Here is a 21,355-nt window from a genome sequence, read left to right as displayed (position 1 = left end):
ACTTGCCCCATAGAGTATTAGTCACTTATCCAAGTTTTGGTTCTTGATGTGTACAAATTCATTCTTTTCTGTTGCTTGAAATATTAGCTTTGAAAGCTATTGTCTCGCTGTGAATTTTTTTTCAGTATAGTTTAACTATCAAAACTAAGCAATGACTTTAAAGTACTTATCTTGGAAAAGAAAATAGGCAGGGCATATTTCTTTCATTTTCCCTTAATTGTTAGGAATGTTGACTTGAAGTTGAATTTGTTTTCAGTCACCAAACTTAAAAATCTGTATGTTATTCGGCATTTATTGGATGTTTTTCTGATCTGACAACATGGGAGGAGGTTGTGATATATGTAATATACAAAGAAAAAGTATAATTTAAGAGTTACTAGTTGTAAAATCCTTAGGCAAGCCACTTTACTTCTCCTAGCTTCAATTTACTTAGTTATAAAATATGGAGGTTTAATGCCTTCCTCAAAGGGATGTTATGAAGATTAAGATCATATTTCTAAAATGCCTCAACTGGCCCATAGGGAGAACTTAACTTTCCCTCAAAAGCACACACACCTAGTTTGGGGAATTAAGAACGTGCACACAAATAACTATAATGCAATGTGAAATGAAGCATGTTGAAACAAAGTATTACAGAGGAAGGAGAAAACTTCTACTGTGATTATGTTGGGGTAAACAGAAATACTTTAAGTAGGAGTTAACATTTTAATGGAGTGAGATGGAATGAGCGAGAGGGCATTTTGTGAAAAATTACAGGTTGTGTTTAGGGGCTAGAGACAGATCAGACTAGCACCCTGGTTCTTAATCCTGACTACACCTGACCACTGGGGAGCTTAAAAATATGTCCATGCTATGGCCTCAGCCGAGAGTAAATAAATGTTAGGATCCCTAAGTGGTAGAGCCTGGGCATAATAATTTTAAAATTACCCCAGGATGATTCTGATGTGCAGGCAGGTTTGAGGACCAGCAGATGAAAGCACTGGATCTGTGAAGGAGACTAGTAAGAGGAAGGATCATAAACATGGGGCTGAGTAAGAACTCAGAGGATCTTGAATACTAAGAAGTTTACATTTTAGATGGCAAGCATTAGGAAGACAGTCACTGAAGGCATTTGGAATAGAAGAAAAAAGACAGCGACTAGTATTTATGTACTTTGTGCTAACCAGTATGTTTTTAGATATGTATCTTAACTTTGATAGATAAAAAGGCGAGCCTCAGATGATTGAGTAATTTGCCCGGCGTCAAACTGCTTTGGACCACACCCAAAGCCTGTGCTCATTCCACCATAGCACGTTCTCCCCCTGTACCGTTCTGCCTCTGTCGGAGAGACTACAGGAAGGTAGAAGCTATAGAATTCAACTGATGAGATGCGTGAGAGTAAAGTACAAATAACTAGTAGGTTTTCCGATAAAGCTTATTGAATAAATGAACACATGAAGAAACATGGCAAACGGACTTGAAGTTTCTGTGGATCTTTTGGTGGCGGAAAAAACAGTCTTTGTCCTCAAGTATTTCATTTTCTTTGAAGAGCGGGTACAGCTCCTGATGATGGTCAGGAGTACTCATTGTACAGCAGTGGTGAACATTTATTTAACAGTGCTAAGCACTGCTCTTAGTACCTAATTACTGTATTTTCCCCCCATTTACTCACTTCATTCTTAGAACTACTTTGTGAAGATCATAGAGGAAACTAAGGTGCAGAGTGTTTTAAGTATCTTGCTTCATTTCACACAGCTTAATAAATAGAGCTGAGATTTGAACAACCGTAGTCTGAGTCCATGTAACAAGCATACTTAATCATTATGATAGGCTGCCTCTTATACTACATTTCACAGAATCGAGCGCAATAATAAATATATAAGATGATGTGGGAAAAGTTTATCTTACTAAATTTCATACCGTGAGAGGTAGTTAGTGCCTCATTTATGGAGAGAGACTGATTTTGAGAATTTAATCCAAAGATTCTTGTCCATGAAACAGAGTCAGTGAATGAGCCATGCTGTATTTCTCATTCAAGGAGAATGAGGACTAAGAATAGGCTATGAATTTAGCAATTCACAAGGTCTTCGCATTACAAGAACAACTGAGGTAGAAACCAGATCATAGGGAGTAAATATTTCAGCCATGTAAGCAAGGAAATTGTACTGGTGAAAGAGGGAAAGTGGAATTGATTGCCCAGGTGAAGAGATGGTGAATGTAGTTTTTGTTTTAAGGTATAGAAATCACTTAAATTGTTTCTTGGCCCGATGTTTATAGCAGCAATGTCCACAATAGCCAAACTGTGGAAAGAGCCAAGATGTCCATCGACAGATGAATGGATAAAGAAGATGTGGTGTGTATATATACAATGGAATATTATGCAGCCATCAGAAGGAATGAGATCTTGCCATTTGCAACAACTTGGATGGAACTGGAGTGTTATGCTGAGCGAAATAAGTCAATCAGAGAAAGACATATCATATGACCTCACTGATATGAGGAATTCTTAATCTCAGGAAACAAACTGGGGGTTGCTGGAGTGGTGGGAGGTGGGAGGGATGGGGTGGCTGGGTGATAGACATTGGGGAGGGTATGTGCTATGGTGAGCACTGTGAATTATGCAAGACTGTTGAATCACAGATCTGTACCTCTGAAACAAATAATATGTTAAAAATAAAAAGATAGGAGGGGAAGAATGAGGGGGGAAATCGGAGGCGGACAAGAACCATGAGAGACGGTGGACTCTGAAAAACAAACTGAGGGTTCTGGGGGGTGGGGTGGGAGGATGGGTTAGCCTGGTGATGGGTATTAAAAGAGGGCACGTTCTGCATGGAGCACTGGGTGTTATACGCAAATAATGAATCATGGAACACTACATCAAAAACTAAGGATGTAATGTATGGTGATTAACATAACATAATAAAAAATAAAAATAAAAAAAATTGTTTGTTGGCCAAGGGAAGGGAGCCACCTTTAATCAAAGTAAATGGGGTCAGGAGTAACAGTAACCTTGGAAGGATGCACAGTTCTTCTAAAATAGGAAAAAAGAATGTGCTGAGAAAAGAAAAAGACATTTGAAGTGTGAAAGATTTAAATAGGGAGAACTTTGAAGTCTTCTGAGAATGAATGGACAGAGGTAAAGTTGGAGGCATAAAAGGAGAGAAAGAGTTTGAGTCCACTGCTTTAAGAAGGAGTGAAAAAATGGATCATGGGAGAGATTTTTAAAAGTGCAGTCAGCAGTAAGAGGTAGAGATGAGTTTGCATAGAGTGATTTGGAGTGGATCCGACCGGTAAAGCTTATAGTTAGGCTTTTTCCTGGCAGTAAGCATCTATCTGGCAGTTGGAGAGAAAATGAATATTATATATATCTAGGAAAGTCCAAGAAGGAAATAGGGCATTTTTCTTGCCTTTAACTATTAAGGATATCAATGCTTGATCTGTCATATATTTATATTTATATATATATATATATATATATATATATATATATATATAAATATAATATAACGTACAATCAACATATTTTTCCTAGTTTGTCTTTTGCCTTTAGTTTGCTTATGGTGAACATGTATATTGTTACCATTTTTGACTGTTATAAACAAAAACTGCAGAGAACATTTTTGTATATAAATTTTTACATATTCAAATATTCCTATAGGATAGATTTCTAAAAGTAGAATGTGATAAAAATTTAGGCATCTGTTAATTTTTGTTACTAATAGCTTTATCAAGATAGAATTCACATACCACACATGTGATACTATTTAAAATGTAAATTCCATGGTATATATGTATGTATTTATTTCAATTCTGTGGTTTTTAATATAGTCTTAGAGTTATGTAATCATCACCAGATCAATATTAGAACATTTTTTTGTGCCCATTTGCAATCACTCCTCATAATCGCCTGCCCCTCAGCTCCTAGCAACAATTAATGTTTTCTGTCTCCATAGATTTGCCCAAACTGGGGATTTCTTATAAATAGTTCTATAAATAGTTCTATAAGTAGTTCTATAAATAGAATCATGTAATATCTGGTCTCCTGTGACTGGCTTCTTTTACTTGGAATGTTTTCAAGGTTCATCCATGTTTTAGCATATACCAGCACTGTACTCCTTTTTATTGGTGAATAATATTCCATTGTGTAGAGAGACCATATTTTATGTATTCGTTAGTCAATTGATGGGCATTCAGCTTGTTTCCACTTGGCTGTCCTGAATAATGTGGTTAGGAATATTTATGTAAGCTTTTGTGAGGATATATGTTTTAATTTTTCTTTGGTATCTATGAATGAAAATCCTGGGTCATATGATAACTCATATATTTAATCTTTGAAGAACATTTGTAAAACTGATAGATAAAGCCAGATTACCTTCTAAAGTCTGCTTTACCAACTGCTAATGTATCAACTTGGCTTTTAATGATGTAGGGGGCTTCCTGTTTTTCTGTATCCTGGCCAATACTCAGAACCGTGATGTAGGGGGCTTCCTGTTTTTCTGTATCCTGGCCAATACTCAGAACCGTGCATCTTTATTATGTCATCTTACTGATAATTCACATTTCTCATTCCCCCTGAGCCTGTGCTTGATCATCTTTTTTGTGTGTTTGTCAGCTTTTAGTATTTCCTCTTCTGGGAATTGCTTCTTTCTAGCTTTTGGCATTTTGAAGGGAAAGGTTATTGTCTTACTCGTAATTGCTAGGAACTCTTTATAAATTCTTTCTTTTTGTTTTAAAAATGTGTTGCAAATATTTTCCCTCAGCCTTTTCTGTGCCTTAACTTTGTTAATGGTATCTTTTATCATACCCAAGTTTTTCATTTTTATAAAGACAAATCATTTCATCTTTTCTGTTATGGCTTCTGTTTTAATTTTTTTCTTGAATCAGTTTTGTATTTCTCCCACCACAATATTAAACTAATATTTCCTAGTATTCTCTTCAAATGATTTTGTAGGCCTTTTTTTAATGTTTAATTCTTTAATCCATTTGGATTATTTATTTGTGAGTGGTATAAGATAGAGATCTACTTTTTTACTTTTTCCCAAAGAATTGCCTAATATCCTAACTTGTCATTTCTCCACCTGACACACCTACTTGATCAAATAACAGATTTTCCCGTATGTATGAAACACTCTTTGTACTCTTCTATTCCACTAATCTATTTGTGAGTTCTTTGCCAAAACTACCTTATTGCCTAGTTTTATGTTCTTTGATATTTGTCAGCACGTGTCCTACTATTATTATAATAAAAATATAATAATGTAAAATTATTATAGCCATTTTTACATTATCTAGTCCAGTTGAACTTCTTTCAGCTTTTTAAGTTGCAGTTTTAAGAAATTTGTGAGAATTCGAATGAGTTATGTTAAATTTGTAGATTATTTTAAAGAAGTGCCATCTTTACAGTAGTAAGTCTTCCCATTTAGATTGGGCTTTTTTGTACCTTTTAATGAAAGTATATAGTGTTGATCATATAGGTTCTATAGTTCCCGAATCCATGTACTTTATTCTACCTCAACTGTTAAAACTATCTTTTGCTTCTACGATAGAGTACACATAAACCTGCAGTAGAACTCCTCACTTAATTTCAATTTTGCCCACCCTCTAGTCTGTCACAGTGGCTAGTGGGATATTTTAAAAACTAAGTCAGATCATGACAGTTTCTCACTTAAAACCATTCAGTGACTGGCTTCCCCATGCACTTCGACTCTTTACGAAGGCTCTCAAAGCCTTTTGTGGTTTGGCCCCGGTCTACCTGCCATCTGTCTTTATTTTGTACTAATGCATGTCTTTTGAACTGAGATTTTCTTTGCTTTGTTTGCCTATAGATCGGTTTTTCGATGGTCTCTTTCCTACCTTTAAGGCATTCTGTTGTATTTGTGTGCTGTGTTATTGTATGTATTGTACATTTATTGTTTATGTTTATTTGATTATTTGAATGTTTTCTTCATTTTATGGGATTGAGAGAGTCAGCTTTTATCAATCAGAAACCCAGAGCTTGCTTTCTTTTTCCTTTTAATAGAAATCATTATCACAGTCCATCCAGGCTACAATTAAATAGTTCATTGAACGTTGATGAACTTAGGATACTAAGAGAATCTAAACCGAAAATTAAGATCATTTTGATTTTAAGTAATATGAATTGCAATTAAGTGGCTAGTTGGTATACAAATTTGAAGTGTTTGGTTTATCAAAATTTGAGAAAGGGGCAGAAGTGCTTATTTTCTCTATATTTTATTACTATAAAAGTTAATTAGCTGGAGCTAAGTTGCCAGATAAAATACAGGACTCCAAATTTATTTGCAGATAAATCATTTTTAGTATAAGTATGTGCCATTCAACATTTGGAATACAGTTTTACTAAAAAAATTACTTGTTTTTTTATCAGAAGTTTAAATTTAACTGGGCATCTTGTGTTTTTATTTGCTAAATTGGGCAACCCTAGCTATATGTCAACGCTGTAGCAACCTGACTTCTTAGGAATATAACAACCAGTAAATGGGTTTGAAAAGCTTTTCACTTTCAAAAATAGATTCATAGATTCATAGGTCAGATTGTTTATATTTATGCAATTTATGTATCAGTGAGATAGCCAAATCTTTCTCAGTATCTTACTGCTTTTTAGTTTAGCTGTTCTAACATTCTTGCAAATAAGTCCGTTCTTTTTAAATTTTTCTAACTACAGATTTTTTACCTTACTTACTCAAGGACCCTGTATAATTTCATTCTAGCTTATTTTCCAACCATCAGAAACCTATGCTTGAAAAAAATTATGCCACTTGCTTTTATTTCTTTGTTCATGCTACGCCTTTTGCCAAAGACCTATATCCCTCCCATTTGTGCCTATGCAGTCCTTCACTGCCTACTTCATATGCCATCCCTCCATGGATAGCTTCCTGATTCTCATGGCCGAAAGTGATGTATCTTTACCTCTGAGCATTTTGTTTTCATGGCACTTAACACATTCTACTTTGATACCTACTATTGGGGGGGAATTTTTTTAATTGTAGTAAGAACATTTAGCATGAGATCTACCCTCATAATGATTTTTTAAGTTAAGATACAGAATTAACTCTAAGCACAAAGTTGTACAGTAGATATCTAGAACTTACCTTACATGACTGCAACTTTGTTGAATAGCAACTCCCCATTTCCTCCTCCTTCCATCTCCTGGCAACCATCATTCTGCTCTACTTCTTTGAATTTGACTATTTCGAATACCTCATCTAAGTGGAATCGTGCAGTATTTCTCCTTCTCTGACTTGTATATTTCACTTAGCATAGTATCCTGAAAGTTCATTCCTGTTGCCACATATGATAGGATTTCCTTCTTTTTTAAGCCTGAGTAATATTCCATCATCTGTATATACCACAATTTCCATATCCGTCCATTCGTTGCTGGACTTTTAGGTTGTTTCAACATCTTAGCTGCTGTAAGTACTGCTGCAGTGAACATGAGAGTGCAGATATCTCTTTGAGTTTCTGATTTCAATTCTTTTGGACTGAATACCCAGAAATGGAATGGCTCTGTCACAGTAGATGTATTTTTAACTTTCTGAGGAACCTCCATACTGTTTTCCATAGTTGCTATACCATTTTACATTCCCACCAACAGTGTACAAGGGTTCCAATTTCTACATATCCTCACCAACAACTTATGATTTGTTTTTTTTTTTTAATTTTATTTATTTATTTGATAGAGGCACAGCGAGAGAGGGAACACAAGCAGGGGGAGTGGGAGAGGGAGAAGCAGGCCTCCCGCCGAGCAGGGAAGCCCGAGGCGGGGCTCGATCCCAGGACCCTGGCATCATGACCTGAGCCGAAGGCAGACACTTAATGACTGAGCCACCCAGGTGCCCCAACTTATGATTTGTTTTGACTTTCTTTTTGATAATGGCCATCCTAACAGGTGTGAGGTGATACCTCTGTTGGGTTTTAATTTGCAACTCTTATGATTAGTGATGTTGAGCATCTTTTCATGAATTGTTGGCCATTTATATGTATTCTTTGAAGAAATGTCTCTTCATGTTCTTTGCCCAATTTTTAATTGGATTATTTGGGTTTTTGCAGCTGAGTTTTAAGAGTTCCTTATATATTTTGGTTGTTAACCCCTTATCAGATATATGGTTTGCAAAAAGGATCTTGTCTTGCTTCATCTTTGTAGTCCCCATGGTAGCTTTGTATTCCTGCAATATGCAGCATTGTTTTCTTGTTTCTGTTTTTTTTTTTTTTTTCCCCAATACTTGGCACTCAGGGTATGTTTCTTAAATAAATGCAGTGCAGTTATCTGGTTTCCAAGTCAGCATCAAATTTAAAAGGCCCAAGTGGGCCTTCCGTAGATGCACTGACAGCAGTGAGAAGTGACAGCTGAAGTGGAAGAGAAGAAGAAAGAGAGGCAAACTGAGGAATATAAAACTTTGCATGTATATACGGTCTCACTGACTGAAGCAGATAGGGTTGATAGGGACTCAACGTGATTAATCTTAAATGCAAGGCTAAGAAAACAAAGTTAGAAAATTCTAAAATATAATGACACAATTATTAGGGTTTTCTGCAAATGTCTTAATAAGTCTTGAAGTCAATTTACAAGTCTTACATAAGTAAATTCTGTAAATTGTACTCTGTGAGATTGGTATATCCTCACTACATTTACAACTTCGTAAACTAATAAATACTCCTAAGGACACACATTAGCTACTAAAGATAAAAATTTTAAATATATATTCATTTTATTTAAAGAAATAGTAATTTTTAAATATTACCATTTAAACTACATGCCTAAATATGTGCTCACTGACCTAATCTGAATAATTCATTACCCAAGAATTATGAACAGCTAGTTTGCTAGAGTTGGTAGCATGATATTATTATAAATATACTGTTTCAGGTATTTGTTTAAAATTCCGAGGAAATAGATGTTGTAGTATCTAATCATAACACTAGGTGGTGGTATCTGATTTTAGAAATTAAAGTGTGGAAATGTTTCTCAACATATGTATTGTTTGAACTTGAAAACATTTAGTGCTTAAACCTCAGAAGGAAGAGGAAGGAAAAATTAGTAAGGTAATGGAGTACCATTTTTACCTATTAGGGTTGCTCACCCGCACTCCCTTTTTTTCCTTTGAATGCTATAATCCAGTGATTCACATGTTGTTTGGTTTCATGCTCTTGACACTTGTTTTTGTTTTGTTTTGGGTTTTGGTTTTTTGTGGGGTTTTTTTTTTGTGGGTTTGTTTTTGTTTTATTTATTTATTTATTTATTTTGCTCTTGACACTTTTAAAAATGATAGAAGATCTTGGGGCACCTGGATGGCTCAGTCGGTTAAGCATCTGACTTGATTTTGGCTTAGGTCATGATTTCAGGGTCATGAGATCAAGCCCCATCAGGCTCCACACTGGGCATGGAGCCTCCTTAAGATTCTCTCTCTCCTTCTGCCCTTCCCCCCAGGCTGTCTTTCTCTAAAAAAATTTAAAAAATAAATGATTCAAAATCCCAAAAGAGCTTTTGCTTATATGAGTTATAACCAAATAATGTTCAGTATTTTTCTTCTTAAAAATTAAGACTGAGAAATTTAAAAATATGTGTTAACTCATTTTAAAATAACAATAATACACCCATTACTTGTTAATACAAATATTTATAATAAGTAACTTTTCTAAAATGAGAAGAAAATTAGTAAGAAGAGTGACATTGTTTGTAAACCCCTTCAATGTCTAGGTTAAGGTTATTAGTGGACATATCTGTTTATAGATTCAATCTTTTGAGGTAGAACAAACATATCATTTGGCCTCTGGAAAACCTCACTTTACACTCATAAAAGCTTAAGAGAAAAAAGCAATTAATGTTTTTCTAATGGAAAGCATTTTGATTTCGTAGTCTCTAAAAGGGTCTTGTGGACCCCTAAGAATCCTAAAACACAATTTGAGAACTATTGTTATACCTCCCGAGTACCTGTAAGAAGCTAGTGAAAAAATACAAACTATATATATAATTACATACACATTCTGTTAATTTTGGACTTGCAAATCCAAAAGGTTCAACAACCAGTTCTTAGCTTATACTGTCTGAATGTTGTTATTTAAGGATACATAGTATGACCAAGAGTTGATGATATTACATTAATTAGAAAAATACAATATCTTAATAGAAAAATGGACAAAACATGACCAGATGGTAAAAAGGAAACAAAGTTATAAATACATTGTATTTACAGTGGGCATAATTTTTAACCAGAAAAAAAATGCTTTTTAGAAATATATATGGACCCAAATTACTATTACAGTTCCATTTAATGTACGTTAGCTGAAAGCTAGTCTATAAAAGATTTGATTATCATTATAATTACATCTCTGTTGTGGAATAATCTATTCTTCATTTTCTGAGCTTTGTCTGTTCTTTATTATCCACATGCATGACCTCAATTCTCATCTCTGTGCTGATTCCCAAAGCTCTGTATCCAACCCTGACCTCTCTTCTGTGTTCCTGAGCCTTACTTCCAGTTGTGAATCCATCTCTAGCTAGAAGTCCTGAAGTTTTCTCCATCCCAGCTTGTCTAAAACCAAAGTCGTGTTCTCTCTCCATACCACTTCAGGACTTCTTAATTTCCCTTACTTAACTTCCTTTTAGTTAATCACCATTTATCAGGTTCCCCAGGCTAGAAACCTTTAAAGAAAGGTTTGACATATTCAAACATTAAATACATAACTTTTCATACTTTGTTGTTTCCTCCGCCTTGAATTTTCTTCATGTTCTCTTCTTGGTGACCTGCAAAATTCCTACATATGCTTAAAGATTCAACTCAAATGTTGTCCCATTTGTTTTTTTCTTTTTTAAAGATTTATTTAGGGATGCCTGGGTAGCTCAGTGGGTTATGCATCTGCCTTCGGCTCAGGTCTTGATCCCAGGGTCCTGGGATCAAGCCCCACATTGGGCTCTCTGCTCAGCGGGAAGCCTCCTTCTCCCTCTGCCTCTGTGATCTCTCTCACTCTTGCTCTCTCTCAAGTAAATAAAATCGTTATTAAAAATAGATTTACTTATTCATTTGAGAGAGAGCTGGAGGGACAGGGAGGGGAGAGAGAGAATCCTCAAGCAGACTCCCCCGTGAGTGCAGAGCCCCATGTGGGGCTCAATCCCGCAACCTATGAGATCATGACCTGAGCCGAAATTAAGAGTTGGACACTCAACCTACTGAGCCACCCAGGCGCCCCTCACAAAAGTTTTAACTTCTGTCTTTTCCATCTGAAAAATGATTTCACACTTAAAAAAACAAATTCCAATATACACCTTCCCTAATATAGTAAGCAGATGTTCTTTTATCACAAGATAAAGTGTATATGGGGCACCTGGGTGGCTCAGTTGGTTAAGGGTCGGTCTCTTGGTTTCGGCTCAGGTTGTGATCTCAGGGTCATGGACTCAGCCCAGGTACCCCCACCCTACCCCGCATCAGACTCTGTGATCAGCATGCAGCCTGCTTGAGATCCTCTCCCTCTCCCTCTGCCCCTGCCCTCTCACAGGCCTGCTCGCTCTTGCTCTCTCTCAAATAAATAATTAAATCTTTAAAAAAAAAAAAAAATATATATATATATATATATATACAGTGTATATGTATATGTAAACAGAAAAAAGACACATTCTTTTCTTGTCTTGATAAACTTAGTCTTTGTAAGGCAGACACCTTGTTCCGTTTGTCTTTATTTCCCAAATCTTAAGCACACTGTGTTTGTTTATAGGAGAAATGGATGGTATCAAATACCCGTGTTTTAAGTATTGTGCAAGTAGGTTCACTGCTATACAGTGATAAATTTTACAAGTAAAGATTAGCATATTTATTTGTTTAAGTCAAAGTCAATTCAAGTTGGCTGTTTTGCCTGGATATTATTAAGTATCTCTTCTTTATTTTTGTCAGTAATTCCTTGGGTTTCAGAGGGGACAGTGTCTTCATTTTAAAAGTTAAAGTTGAATATAAGGTTTTATAAATATAAATACATTTAATGTACATCTGAAGCATCACATCACCCACCACAAACATGATCTAATGGTATTTTGTAATAAGTAGTAATATAATGATAATTTGATGGGAACGCTTAACAATAAATAATGTGCTAGGTTTTAAAGTATACTTTTGGGGAACAGTAAAAATTTTGGTGTAAAATGTATATATGTATACATCTATATTTACATTAAGTAGTTTTCAGATTTATGTATGTTAATGCAGTACAAACTTTTTTTTGTAGAACTTCTTGGTATACATGAACAAGCTGCTGTAGGATTCTTAACATTAATGGAAGCTTTAAGATACTGTAAGGTAAGTTGATTTTTATAGTATTTTTCAATGTTTTTATTCACACCTCCACTATTGTGGACAATATTTTCTCCTATGATGACATGTAGCTTACTGCTTTTACTGTGTACTTCTCAGTTCTTTCCTGATCTCCTTTCCTAAACTGACAGGCATATTAAGGGTAGAATTAAGTTGGCTGATCATGCCAAGTTTCCTATTTGTGAGGTTTATTCCTTTTTGAGGGTAGAGGGCAGAGCCCAGTAAAAAACAGTTCATAAAAATAGACACACCATTATTGAAAATATATTTTTTGGTAAGCCAGGGGAAGAGGATGTATTGTTTCTTCCTCATAATAGTATACTTCACGGAAACAACTGGTAATACTTACCAGGCAAAGAAAAAGAATTTGCTAGATGCCTGAAGTTTGAACTTTTGTCTTTTCCATCTGAAAAATGATTTCACACTTAAAAAAACAAATTCCAAGCATTTCACAGCATTAAATTCTTTAGCACATGGGCTAGGTTAGGAACTGCCATGAACTTCTCATTTATTGATAAATATTTCATTGTTTTCCTGCATCATCTGAAATAACTATTGGATGTTCCAAATAGTTTTAAACAGGGTTCAAATCATTACACTTAATGAGATGGCCTGATTTTGGAGGAAGGAAGAAGTAGATCTAATTTTCTTTTCCATTTTAGAATGGTGGGTCCCTAGCAGTGGTTCAGGTGATGGTGATTTAGTAAAATAACGGTGTCTTGCCCTCTTTCTGTCTGTCTGTCTGTCTTTTAACTGGAAGTATTCCTCTTTCCTGACAACACTTGGAAAGGAGTGATATGGGTATGATAATCAAATAGGTTTCATCCTGCCCTTATCCGTTAGTAGGGATCGTATTGTATCACAGTAGTAACTCTTTTATTTTTGGTGACTTTAATTTACAAGCTAAAGCTATTCTGAAGTAGCGTGGCAACCAGAGCATCAGGCTGCATCCCGTTCTCCCAAGAAACACACACAAACATTCATCGGTCCTAAAAGTGTGTGTGCATGCCTCGGTGCACGTGCACACACGTACAAATGATAACTACATAGAAGTGATGACTATGTTAATTAACTTGATTGTGGTGATCTTTTCACAGTGTATACATATACAAAAACATTAAGTTGCACACTTTTAATATACACAGTGTTCATATGTCAAAGATATTTGAATAAAGCTGTTTTTTGTAAAGCGTGTGTGTGTTTTGCAGGAGGATCGGGTGTGGAGATGATACACTGTGAAATCTTCACCGTCTGGCCTGTAACGCCCTGATCTAGGTCCTGTCTGTCCCTCTTCAGTTGCTTTGCCCTCTCCACTGCTGTGCTCTAGCCCTGCTGGTTTCCTGCCAGACTCTCAAACACACCCAAGCCCTTTCCTGCCTGATAAGACTTCATTCATAGTTGCTGTCATGTCTGCCTGGAATACTCCAGCTTGTAAATGGACGGCTCCCTCTCCCTTTCAGGTCCTACTTAAAGTGGTGCCTCAGAGACCTTTTCCTCAGCCGTTCCTTCAGTGACTCTTTTTCACAATGTCCTAAGAATAATCACTCTTTAATGATCTTTTCTGTTTACTTATTTTTTTAATCTTGAATTTGCTTTTTTATTGTCATCCCCAGTGGATTATAGACTCTCTGAAGCCAGTGACGTTGTCTTTCTGGGTACATATACAGTGTTCAGTAAACATTTGTTGAATGAATGAATGAATGGCCAATTTCACCAGAATTGTAAGCTTTTCTAAATCATGTTTTTGCTTTTCTTTAGCTGTTAGGTAGAACAGGGGAATGCCTGTTTTCCTCCTTAGATCTTAGTGGGAAAACAGTAGTGGCTGTGTATTCTCCTATTACATATTGCTCTAGAGTTCTAGCAGTAACTGGTAGTTTATAAGATTTAAAGATTCTTTTAATGGCCGGACACAACACAGTGGTACTCAGATAGATGAAAGGCAGAACTCTCCGTTACTTTCACTTCCAAACAAGGGAGGGCTACCAGACAGGGCCACTGAGGGGATTATACCTGTGGACAGGGCAACGGTGAGGTGCGACCATAGGGGGCGGCTTTGGTATGGGTGTTGGGATGGAGTTAGGTAGGTTTCATGGGCTCCCTGTAGATTCGATAATTTCAGTGAGTTCTAAGGTTCAGGGGTGAATCTGCTTGTCTGACACCTGGCTCCAGGGCACTTAGGGCAATGCAGAGTGGCCCGGAGTGTGGGAGACCTGGAAGGAAAGTGGTTGGGGTGGTGTGATACAGCTTTTTTGGAAAAACTGTGTTACACTGGTGTGTTCATCTGTATGTAACTGTAGATGTCCCTCTGAAAACCTGTATACATTTACTTTTCACCGAACATTTAGAGAATAACATTAAGGTAATCACTGTGTATTAGTTTTATGAACCTGAACATTTCCCGTTTTTTAATATTATAGCAAATTGCTCTTTAGAAATTAACATTTTCATATCATTTTGACTATATGTGTTCATTAACACAAATGCAAGTCTACACACATAAAATGAATGAAGAAGGTGACTGAGTGCTTTTGACTGCCCCCCCCCTTTTTTTTTTAAGATTTTATTTCAGGGAGAGAGAGAAGAGAGTGCTAGGGTGAGGGGGGGAAGGGGCAAAGGTAGAGGGAGAAGCAGACTCCCCACTGAGCAGGGAGCCCAACTCGGGGCTTGATCCCAGGACGCTGGGATCATGACCCAAGCTGAAGGCAGACACTTAACCACCTGAGCCACCCAGGCGCCCTTCTGTGCCCTTTTTTTAATAGATAACTCACATACTATAAAACTCACCATTTTAAAGTGTGCGGTTCAGTGGTTTTTCACAAGGTTGTGCAGCCATCACCACTTACCTAATTTCAGAATGTTTTTCTTAACTCTCACAAGATCCTCTAAACCCATTAGCAGTCACTTCCCCACTCCTCCCCAGCCTCTGGCAGCTTTATTTCTCTGTGGTTTTGCCTATTCTGGACATTTCATCTAAATGGAATCATAACAATCTGTAGCCTTTAGTGTCTGGCTTCTTTTCACTTAACATACCGTTTTCAGTGTTTGTTCTTGTTTGAACATGTATTAGTACTTTGTTCTGTTTATGACCAAATATTCTGTTGTATTATATATCAGTTTTGTTTATCTGTTCATCAGCTGATGGACATTTGGGTTGTTTCTGCTTTGTGCTGCTATAAATAATACTGCTAGGAACATCCATGTATATAAATTTTTTGTGAACATGTTCTCATTTCTCTTGGATGTATACCCAGGAGTGAAATTGTTTGTCATATAGTAATTACATGCTTAACTTGCTGAGGAGCTGTCAGACTGTTTTTCCAAAGGGGCTGCACTATTTATGCACTCTAACTTATTTATATTAGCATAAGACACTTAATGAGTTCATTCTTTTACCTTTTGATCCTACCATATATTATCCTCATATTTTACTTCTACCTTAATTAAATAACACACAAACGCACATTTTCTAAAAGAGAAATTAAATAACCACTAAACTTTTCACCACAAGAGGCTGCTACCACATGAGGAGTCAGAAAACCTGAGTTTTAATTCCCGCTCTGTACTAGTTACCTGTTTGAATTCAGACAAGGCACTGATCCTGTATATTTGTTTCTGATGTAAAATTGAAGAACTTAGGCTGAGCACCTCTGAAATCCCTTCTACTCTGAACCTGTGATCAGAGCTTTTCCTTTGTCTTTGTCCTTTGCTCTTACTCTGTTTTCCCCAAACCATCATCCTTCCTGCTCTCCTGGTTCACCATTGCCATCACATCCCGCTCATCCTTCCCATCATAGGACAAAGATACTGGTGCTTCTGTCCATGAATACGAGAGAGTACCTATTTCCCACTTCCTAATGATTAGATAAATTCCAAAGAGCCATCATGGTGGTTGAAAGCAGGGCATCCTGTCAGGGCTGTTGACTAATGAGGGAGGAATTGCCCTGATTGCTGCAGGTAGCCACTTGGCATTTCCCCATTCCAGGGAGTCTGTGTGAGAAAAGAAAATAAACCAAATTAGATTGGTAAGGTTGTTTTTAAGTTGTAGTCTCTGTCCTCATAAGAGTATAGAATTGATTGATGTGAACATGATGGCATTTCCCAAGTCTGTTTTTTTTGTTGTTGATTTTAAACTTTCTCAGTCACACACAAAAATGATACTCTCAAATTTTGGATACTGTGGTTTTTATAGATTAAATATATAGCCATGAGACAGGCTGTAAGTGTAACTTTTTGTACGTTGTAAGGAGACTTCATATTGTAGAACTTAGAACTTACCTCCAACCATGAAGAATCAAGTGACAGGATTCGTTCATATTTTTAAATATTTTGGACTATATATTTTGCTTTAGAGAGATTATCATATTGCCCTAGTTCTTTGAAGACAGGATGTGCTTAAGGCTTTTCCCCTTTATGTTATTTATTCGTAAGTATATTCATTTGTTAATTTATAATTGCTCTCCTGATAAAGTAATTATCATCAAGTTTGTAGTTTAAGGATTTGAGAACAAAGCTGAAAATCTAGAAGTGGTCATTCTGTTTAGCAACTTTAGTAAAACCTGAGAATGATTCTTAGGGCTAAACTAAGTTTTTCCAGCTGTGTTAAATCTGTATTATTGTTACTCTGATGTAAAGGTACGATATAAGCTTAGCCCTGGCTGTCTATAACATTGATTTTTACATTCAGCATTTGACCTTTATGGGTGAGGCATTCTGGCACAATACATTATTCCATTTAAGTATGAATTGGACACTTCAGTTATGCTTCTAATATTCGTGGGCAAATATTCAGCAGGCAGTATAAAATTTTCATTTGTTTGTTTATTTTGCTACATTTGTTCTAGGTTGGTTCTTACTTGAAATCTCCAAAATTCCCTATTTGGATTGTTGGCAGTGAAACTCACCTCACCGTATTTTTTGCCAAGGTATGCTTATAGCAGGACTTTTTTTTTTTTTTTTTTAAGTATGACATCAGGCAATGAGTAATCTAAGTCCATATTTAGTTTGGATCTTTGTGCAAAATTCAGTGTATTCCTACTAACAAGTGGATTGTTCCAAAATCTAAAAAATTAATAGTAAAGAAAATATTGTTACACTGCTCTATTTTACAATTATTTCAGTAAACTCTGTCATGATTTAGTTATAATTTCTTTATCTTTTATAACTTTGGAGCTTTGGTTTTCGATATTTTTCAGAAATCACTGTTAAATAACTAAAAGTTTTAGAGTGCTCTTCTGTAGAGAGGTTAAGACTAATTTACATAGTATAAAATAATTTTAGTTATAACATCTAGGAAAATATTTTTAAATCTATTAATAGTTCAGTGGTATAGAAGTGTTAAGATGTAATAAATTCTACAGTTTTGATACATATATGGTTACAGTATTGACATAGATTAAATGCATTTGAATATGTTTATTTTCAAATTCTTAAAACAAACCTGTTTCTAAATTTCATCCTTTAATGATAGTATTTCTTTCTCCACATGGAGTGGTTAAGAGCTTTGGAGTCAGACAGACTTCGTTTGAAGCCTAGCCTTCCCACTTCCAAATGTTGTTCAGCCTCTTTTCCCATGTCTTTAAAATAAGGGTTTCTGATAATACCTCACTCTTAGATTTGTCGTCAGGTTTAAATATAAAATGTTTAGCATTACCTAATGCAAGTTAAGTGCCTGGGAAATTTTGGCTGTTGCCATCATCATCCTCACTGCCATCGTCATTATTCTGCATTTATTAAACATGGAGTTGCTGATGTTGGAGTAAAGGGAGAAAATACAGAATTGTTTATTTTGAGGTTCCTTATGTCTAGAGGACTTCCCTGATTACCCATATGCTTTTTTAGATTGTACTTGTTAGTGTAATTTTACTAGTGTCTGAAAAAAGTATGACTCATATAAATTATACCAAAGAGTGAGCTGACAGTGCTAAGTTGTGGGGATCTGTTTCCTCACTTATTACTGGATTACTTTTAATGTGCTGCCAAAATCTAGTGAGTGGATTTAGAGCAAGACACGTACTTACCTTAAACATAAAAAGCTATAAAATATAACTCAAAAAGTACAGACTTCGACAGGACTACAGAAGTAAAAGTACTAAGTTAAATTTAGTCTGAAAGCTTTTGCTGTTTTAGAAAAGAAGTTAAAAACATAATGTAAACTATAAAAACTAAACAACTTTGAATTCCAGAGGGAAGATTTCATCATTGACTAATTTTTGTGTCAAGTGTTCTAAATTTCCAGAAAAGAAAATCAGTTCCAATTTACATGCAAAAATGTAGTTTCAAGCCAATTATTATTTTTATCTCCAGCCCCATTTTTTAGGACAGGAAAGCTAATAAATTCTGTGAAACAATGTAAGTTTCATATATAAAAGATAATGAGATGAAAATATTTTAAATCTTAAATTTTATGATTGATATTTAAGAAATGAATTTGTTGTTAAGTATCAGAAGAGATTTTACAGAAGGTTAATGGAAGGAACAGTGTCAACTGAGCTATACACATACGCAGGCATTTTGTATTTTAGTATCTGTTAGGTCTTTTGATAGATACCTTCTTTTCTATGAAACATACACTTTCTACCCACCTGCTTTGTGTTCTTTGTTGTTTCCATAGCATTTGATCTGTTGTGCAATTGCATTTATCACACAGTGCATGGTTCCTACTTCCCATACCTTTTTTTGTGTGTCCAGAGAGCCTTGTGTAGGGCAGGGACCCTCTCATTCATCTTAATCACAGACCTCAATCACGTGCAACAAAACGTTGAATGAGAGATGTGACGTGCATAGAGAGAAAAACCCCTGTCTCACAGAACAAGCTCCGTGTACGCCTCCTAAGTCACACAACATTTTCAAATCTCCATTTACTTGCATCCCTGGAGCTACCGATAATCCTGATTGGAAAATGCACAAACGCAGAGAGTGATTAGAAAGAATTTTATGGTAAGATTTTAGGGTCTTCAACTATTTAGGGTCTTCAACTTCAACTATATAATAAGAATCACATATATCAAGTACCTTTTTTCTCTTTTAGAAGTCTTGACTTTATACTAATTGTTTTGGTACTTACTTTTGTATCTCTGGATCTGGTACATAGTCTGGCACATAGTGTAGGGATTCATTAGTTCAATGAATAAAGCCTGTGCATAAATTTTCCGCACTTGGGTTCCAGTGATATTTATATCTTCTAAAAATATTTTTTCATGACTCATTCTGAAGCTTCTTAAAAGCATGAGTACTTCCTCTTCAGTGTATTTTAAAACAACTGAATTTAGACTGTTTGAACATGGTTCTTTAAAAAGAGTTGCAAATAAAGAATTTTTCCCTTTGAGATAGAAGCTGGGAGATCACATAAGTAGTGAATGAGATCAGTAATGCTTCATAACATTTATTAGGTCCAGTTTAAAATTTTTTTAAATAAAGTAGTATTTATGTAGTCTTCGTCAGATAGAAAATATGTAAATTGTGCTGTTCTTTACATTATAAGACCTATTATTTGATCATTCTTTGATATTTCTATATTTGACCAAGTAATTTTGGCCTTGTTTTTGTTACTCAAAAAGTAGTCTAGAGGTTTGTTTTTCTTATTTATTTTTGAGTTTGGGTTTATTTCTTTTGGGGGATTCTCTCACTTTATGTTCCATGGCCTGAAACAAACAGGAGCGTAATGTAAATGCTGAGGTCTTTTTCTGTAAAACTGATATGTTTGTATGGGTATGTATTTCATGTGCTGACCTCTTTGTGCTGATTATGATTAAGTAAAAAAGCATGTTTAAAGGTCATAATTTTCAAAGCGTTCTGTAATTTAACATTTTAAAATGCTTTTGGAAAGCAGTGTAATTCTTGATGTGACACACCGGAGGTGATGGTAGTTGCAACTGTCCTCATTCGTGTGTATATTCATTTGTCAGAAATTTACTGGGCGTATAGTATGTGCCTGGCATTATGCTAGGTGCTGTGAAGACAGTGGTGAGCAAAAATAGATGTGCTTCTGTTCTTGTGGAGGTATACATTCTAATGGGGGAGGCATTCATCAAAGAATCACTTACAAAGCTATAAAATTATAACTATGATGAGGGCTGACAAAGTACAGGTCTATAAAGCTCTTAAGAATGTATCTTAGTTTTGGAAGATTAGGAATGTTTCCTTGAAGAACTGATGTCTACAATGAGCATCAAGGCATTAGTAAGATGAAATTATGGGAAGAGGGAAAAAAGCCTTCCCTAGACAAGAAATAGGAGCCAAGGACTATGGTGGGAACAAACTGGAAGAGAAGAGCGGGAGCACTGAGGATTCGAGGGGCAAGGTGTAAGATGAGGGTACAGAAGCAAAAACAGGTCTTTGACTAGAAAGACTCTGTTCAAAGAGTAATGACAGCAAAAATCGGTTGTGGGAATAGTTTTGGGGGAAATAGGAAGGAAAGAAACAGGATTAAATTTGCATTTTGGAGATGACTATGGCTGATTGTGGAAAACAGACATCCTGAAGGATAACCTAGGGAGTGGGTAAAGAAAACTTTTGTAGTATTCTAGGTAAGCAGGGGATGTGGTTTGGCCAGGGTAATGATGGTAGACATTAATGGAAGTACATAAATTTGAGAGATTTATTCCTGCGGTAAACTGACAGGACTTGGTGACAGATTGGATTGGATAGATGAGAGTTAGAGAAAGCTAATGAGATGAGTGTTTTTAATGATTAATCTTAGAGTCTCAGAAAGAGCTCAGCAGCTTTGCTCTTGTTGAATGTACCCACTCATGATTAAAGCAATTAATTTTTCATTGGGCCCATTGACCCAGTCAAGAGTAAAGACTGAGACACTGTAGTTCGGGGTATCTCAACAAAATGGCCCAGCCACATAACCCCACAGTGCGGTTTACAAGTCCCACCCACATGGGCAATGCTTAGAATGCTTACATGAAAAACAGAAATCAAAGCAATAGGGGGCGTACGTGGATGGGTTAGCCTGGTGATGGGTATTAAAGAGGGCACGTACTGCATGGAGCACTGGGTGAACAATGAATCATGGAACAATGAATCATGGAACACTACATCAAAAACTAATGATG

General features: G+C 35.9%; 1 protein-coding gene across 4 annotated transcripts in view; it reads left to right on the top strand.

Annotated features, from left to right (window-relative positions):
* MINDY3 (MINDY lysine 48 deubiquitinase 3) overlaps positions 1-21,355 on the top strand; it is an 86,682-nt gene that overhangs the window by 27,968 nt on the left and 37,359 nt on the right. For 3 of the 4 annotated variants that reach the window (XM_036097042.2, XM_078075179.1, XM_078075178.1), the window contains 2 exons: positions 12,211-12,281; positions 17,138-17,218. In XM_036097042.2, the coding sequence (XP_035952935.2) occupies positions 12,211-12,281; positions 17,138-17,218 (152 nt within the window). The remainder of the gene's footprint in view (positions 1-12,210; positions 12,282-17,137; positions 17,219-21,355) is intronic. The other variant, XM_078075177.1, reaches the window with a different exon arrangement.

The sequence above is a fragment of the Halichoerus grypus genome, chromosome 6 (assembly GCF_964656455.1).
Source record: "Halichoerus grypus chromosome 6, mHalGry1.hap1.1, whole genome shotgun sequence".
NCBI classification, from domain to species: Eukaryota; Metazoa; Chordata; class Mammalia; order Carnivora; family Phocidae; genus Halichoerus; species Halichoerus grypus.
The sequence above is the reverse complement of the archived record's forward strand: the minus strand, read 5'-3'. Positions and strand labels throughout refer to the sequence as shown.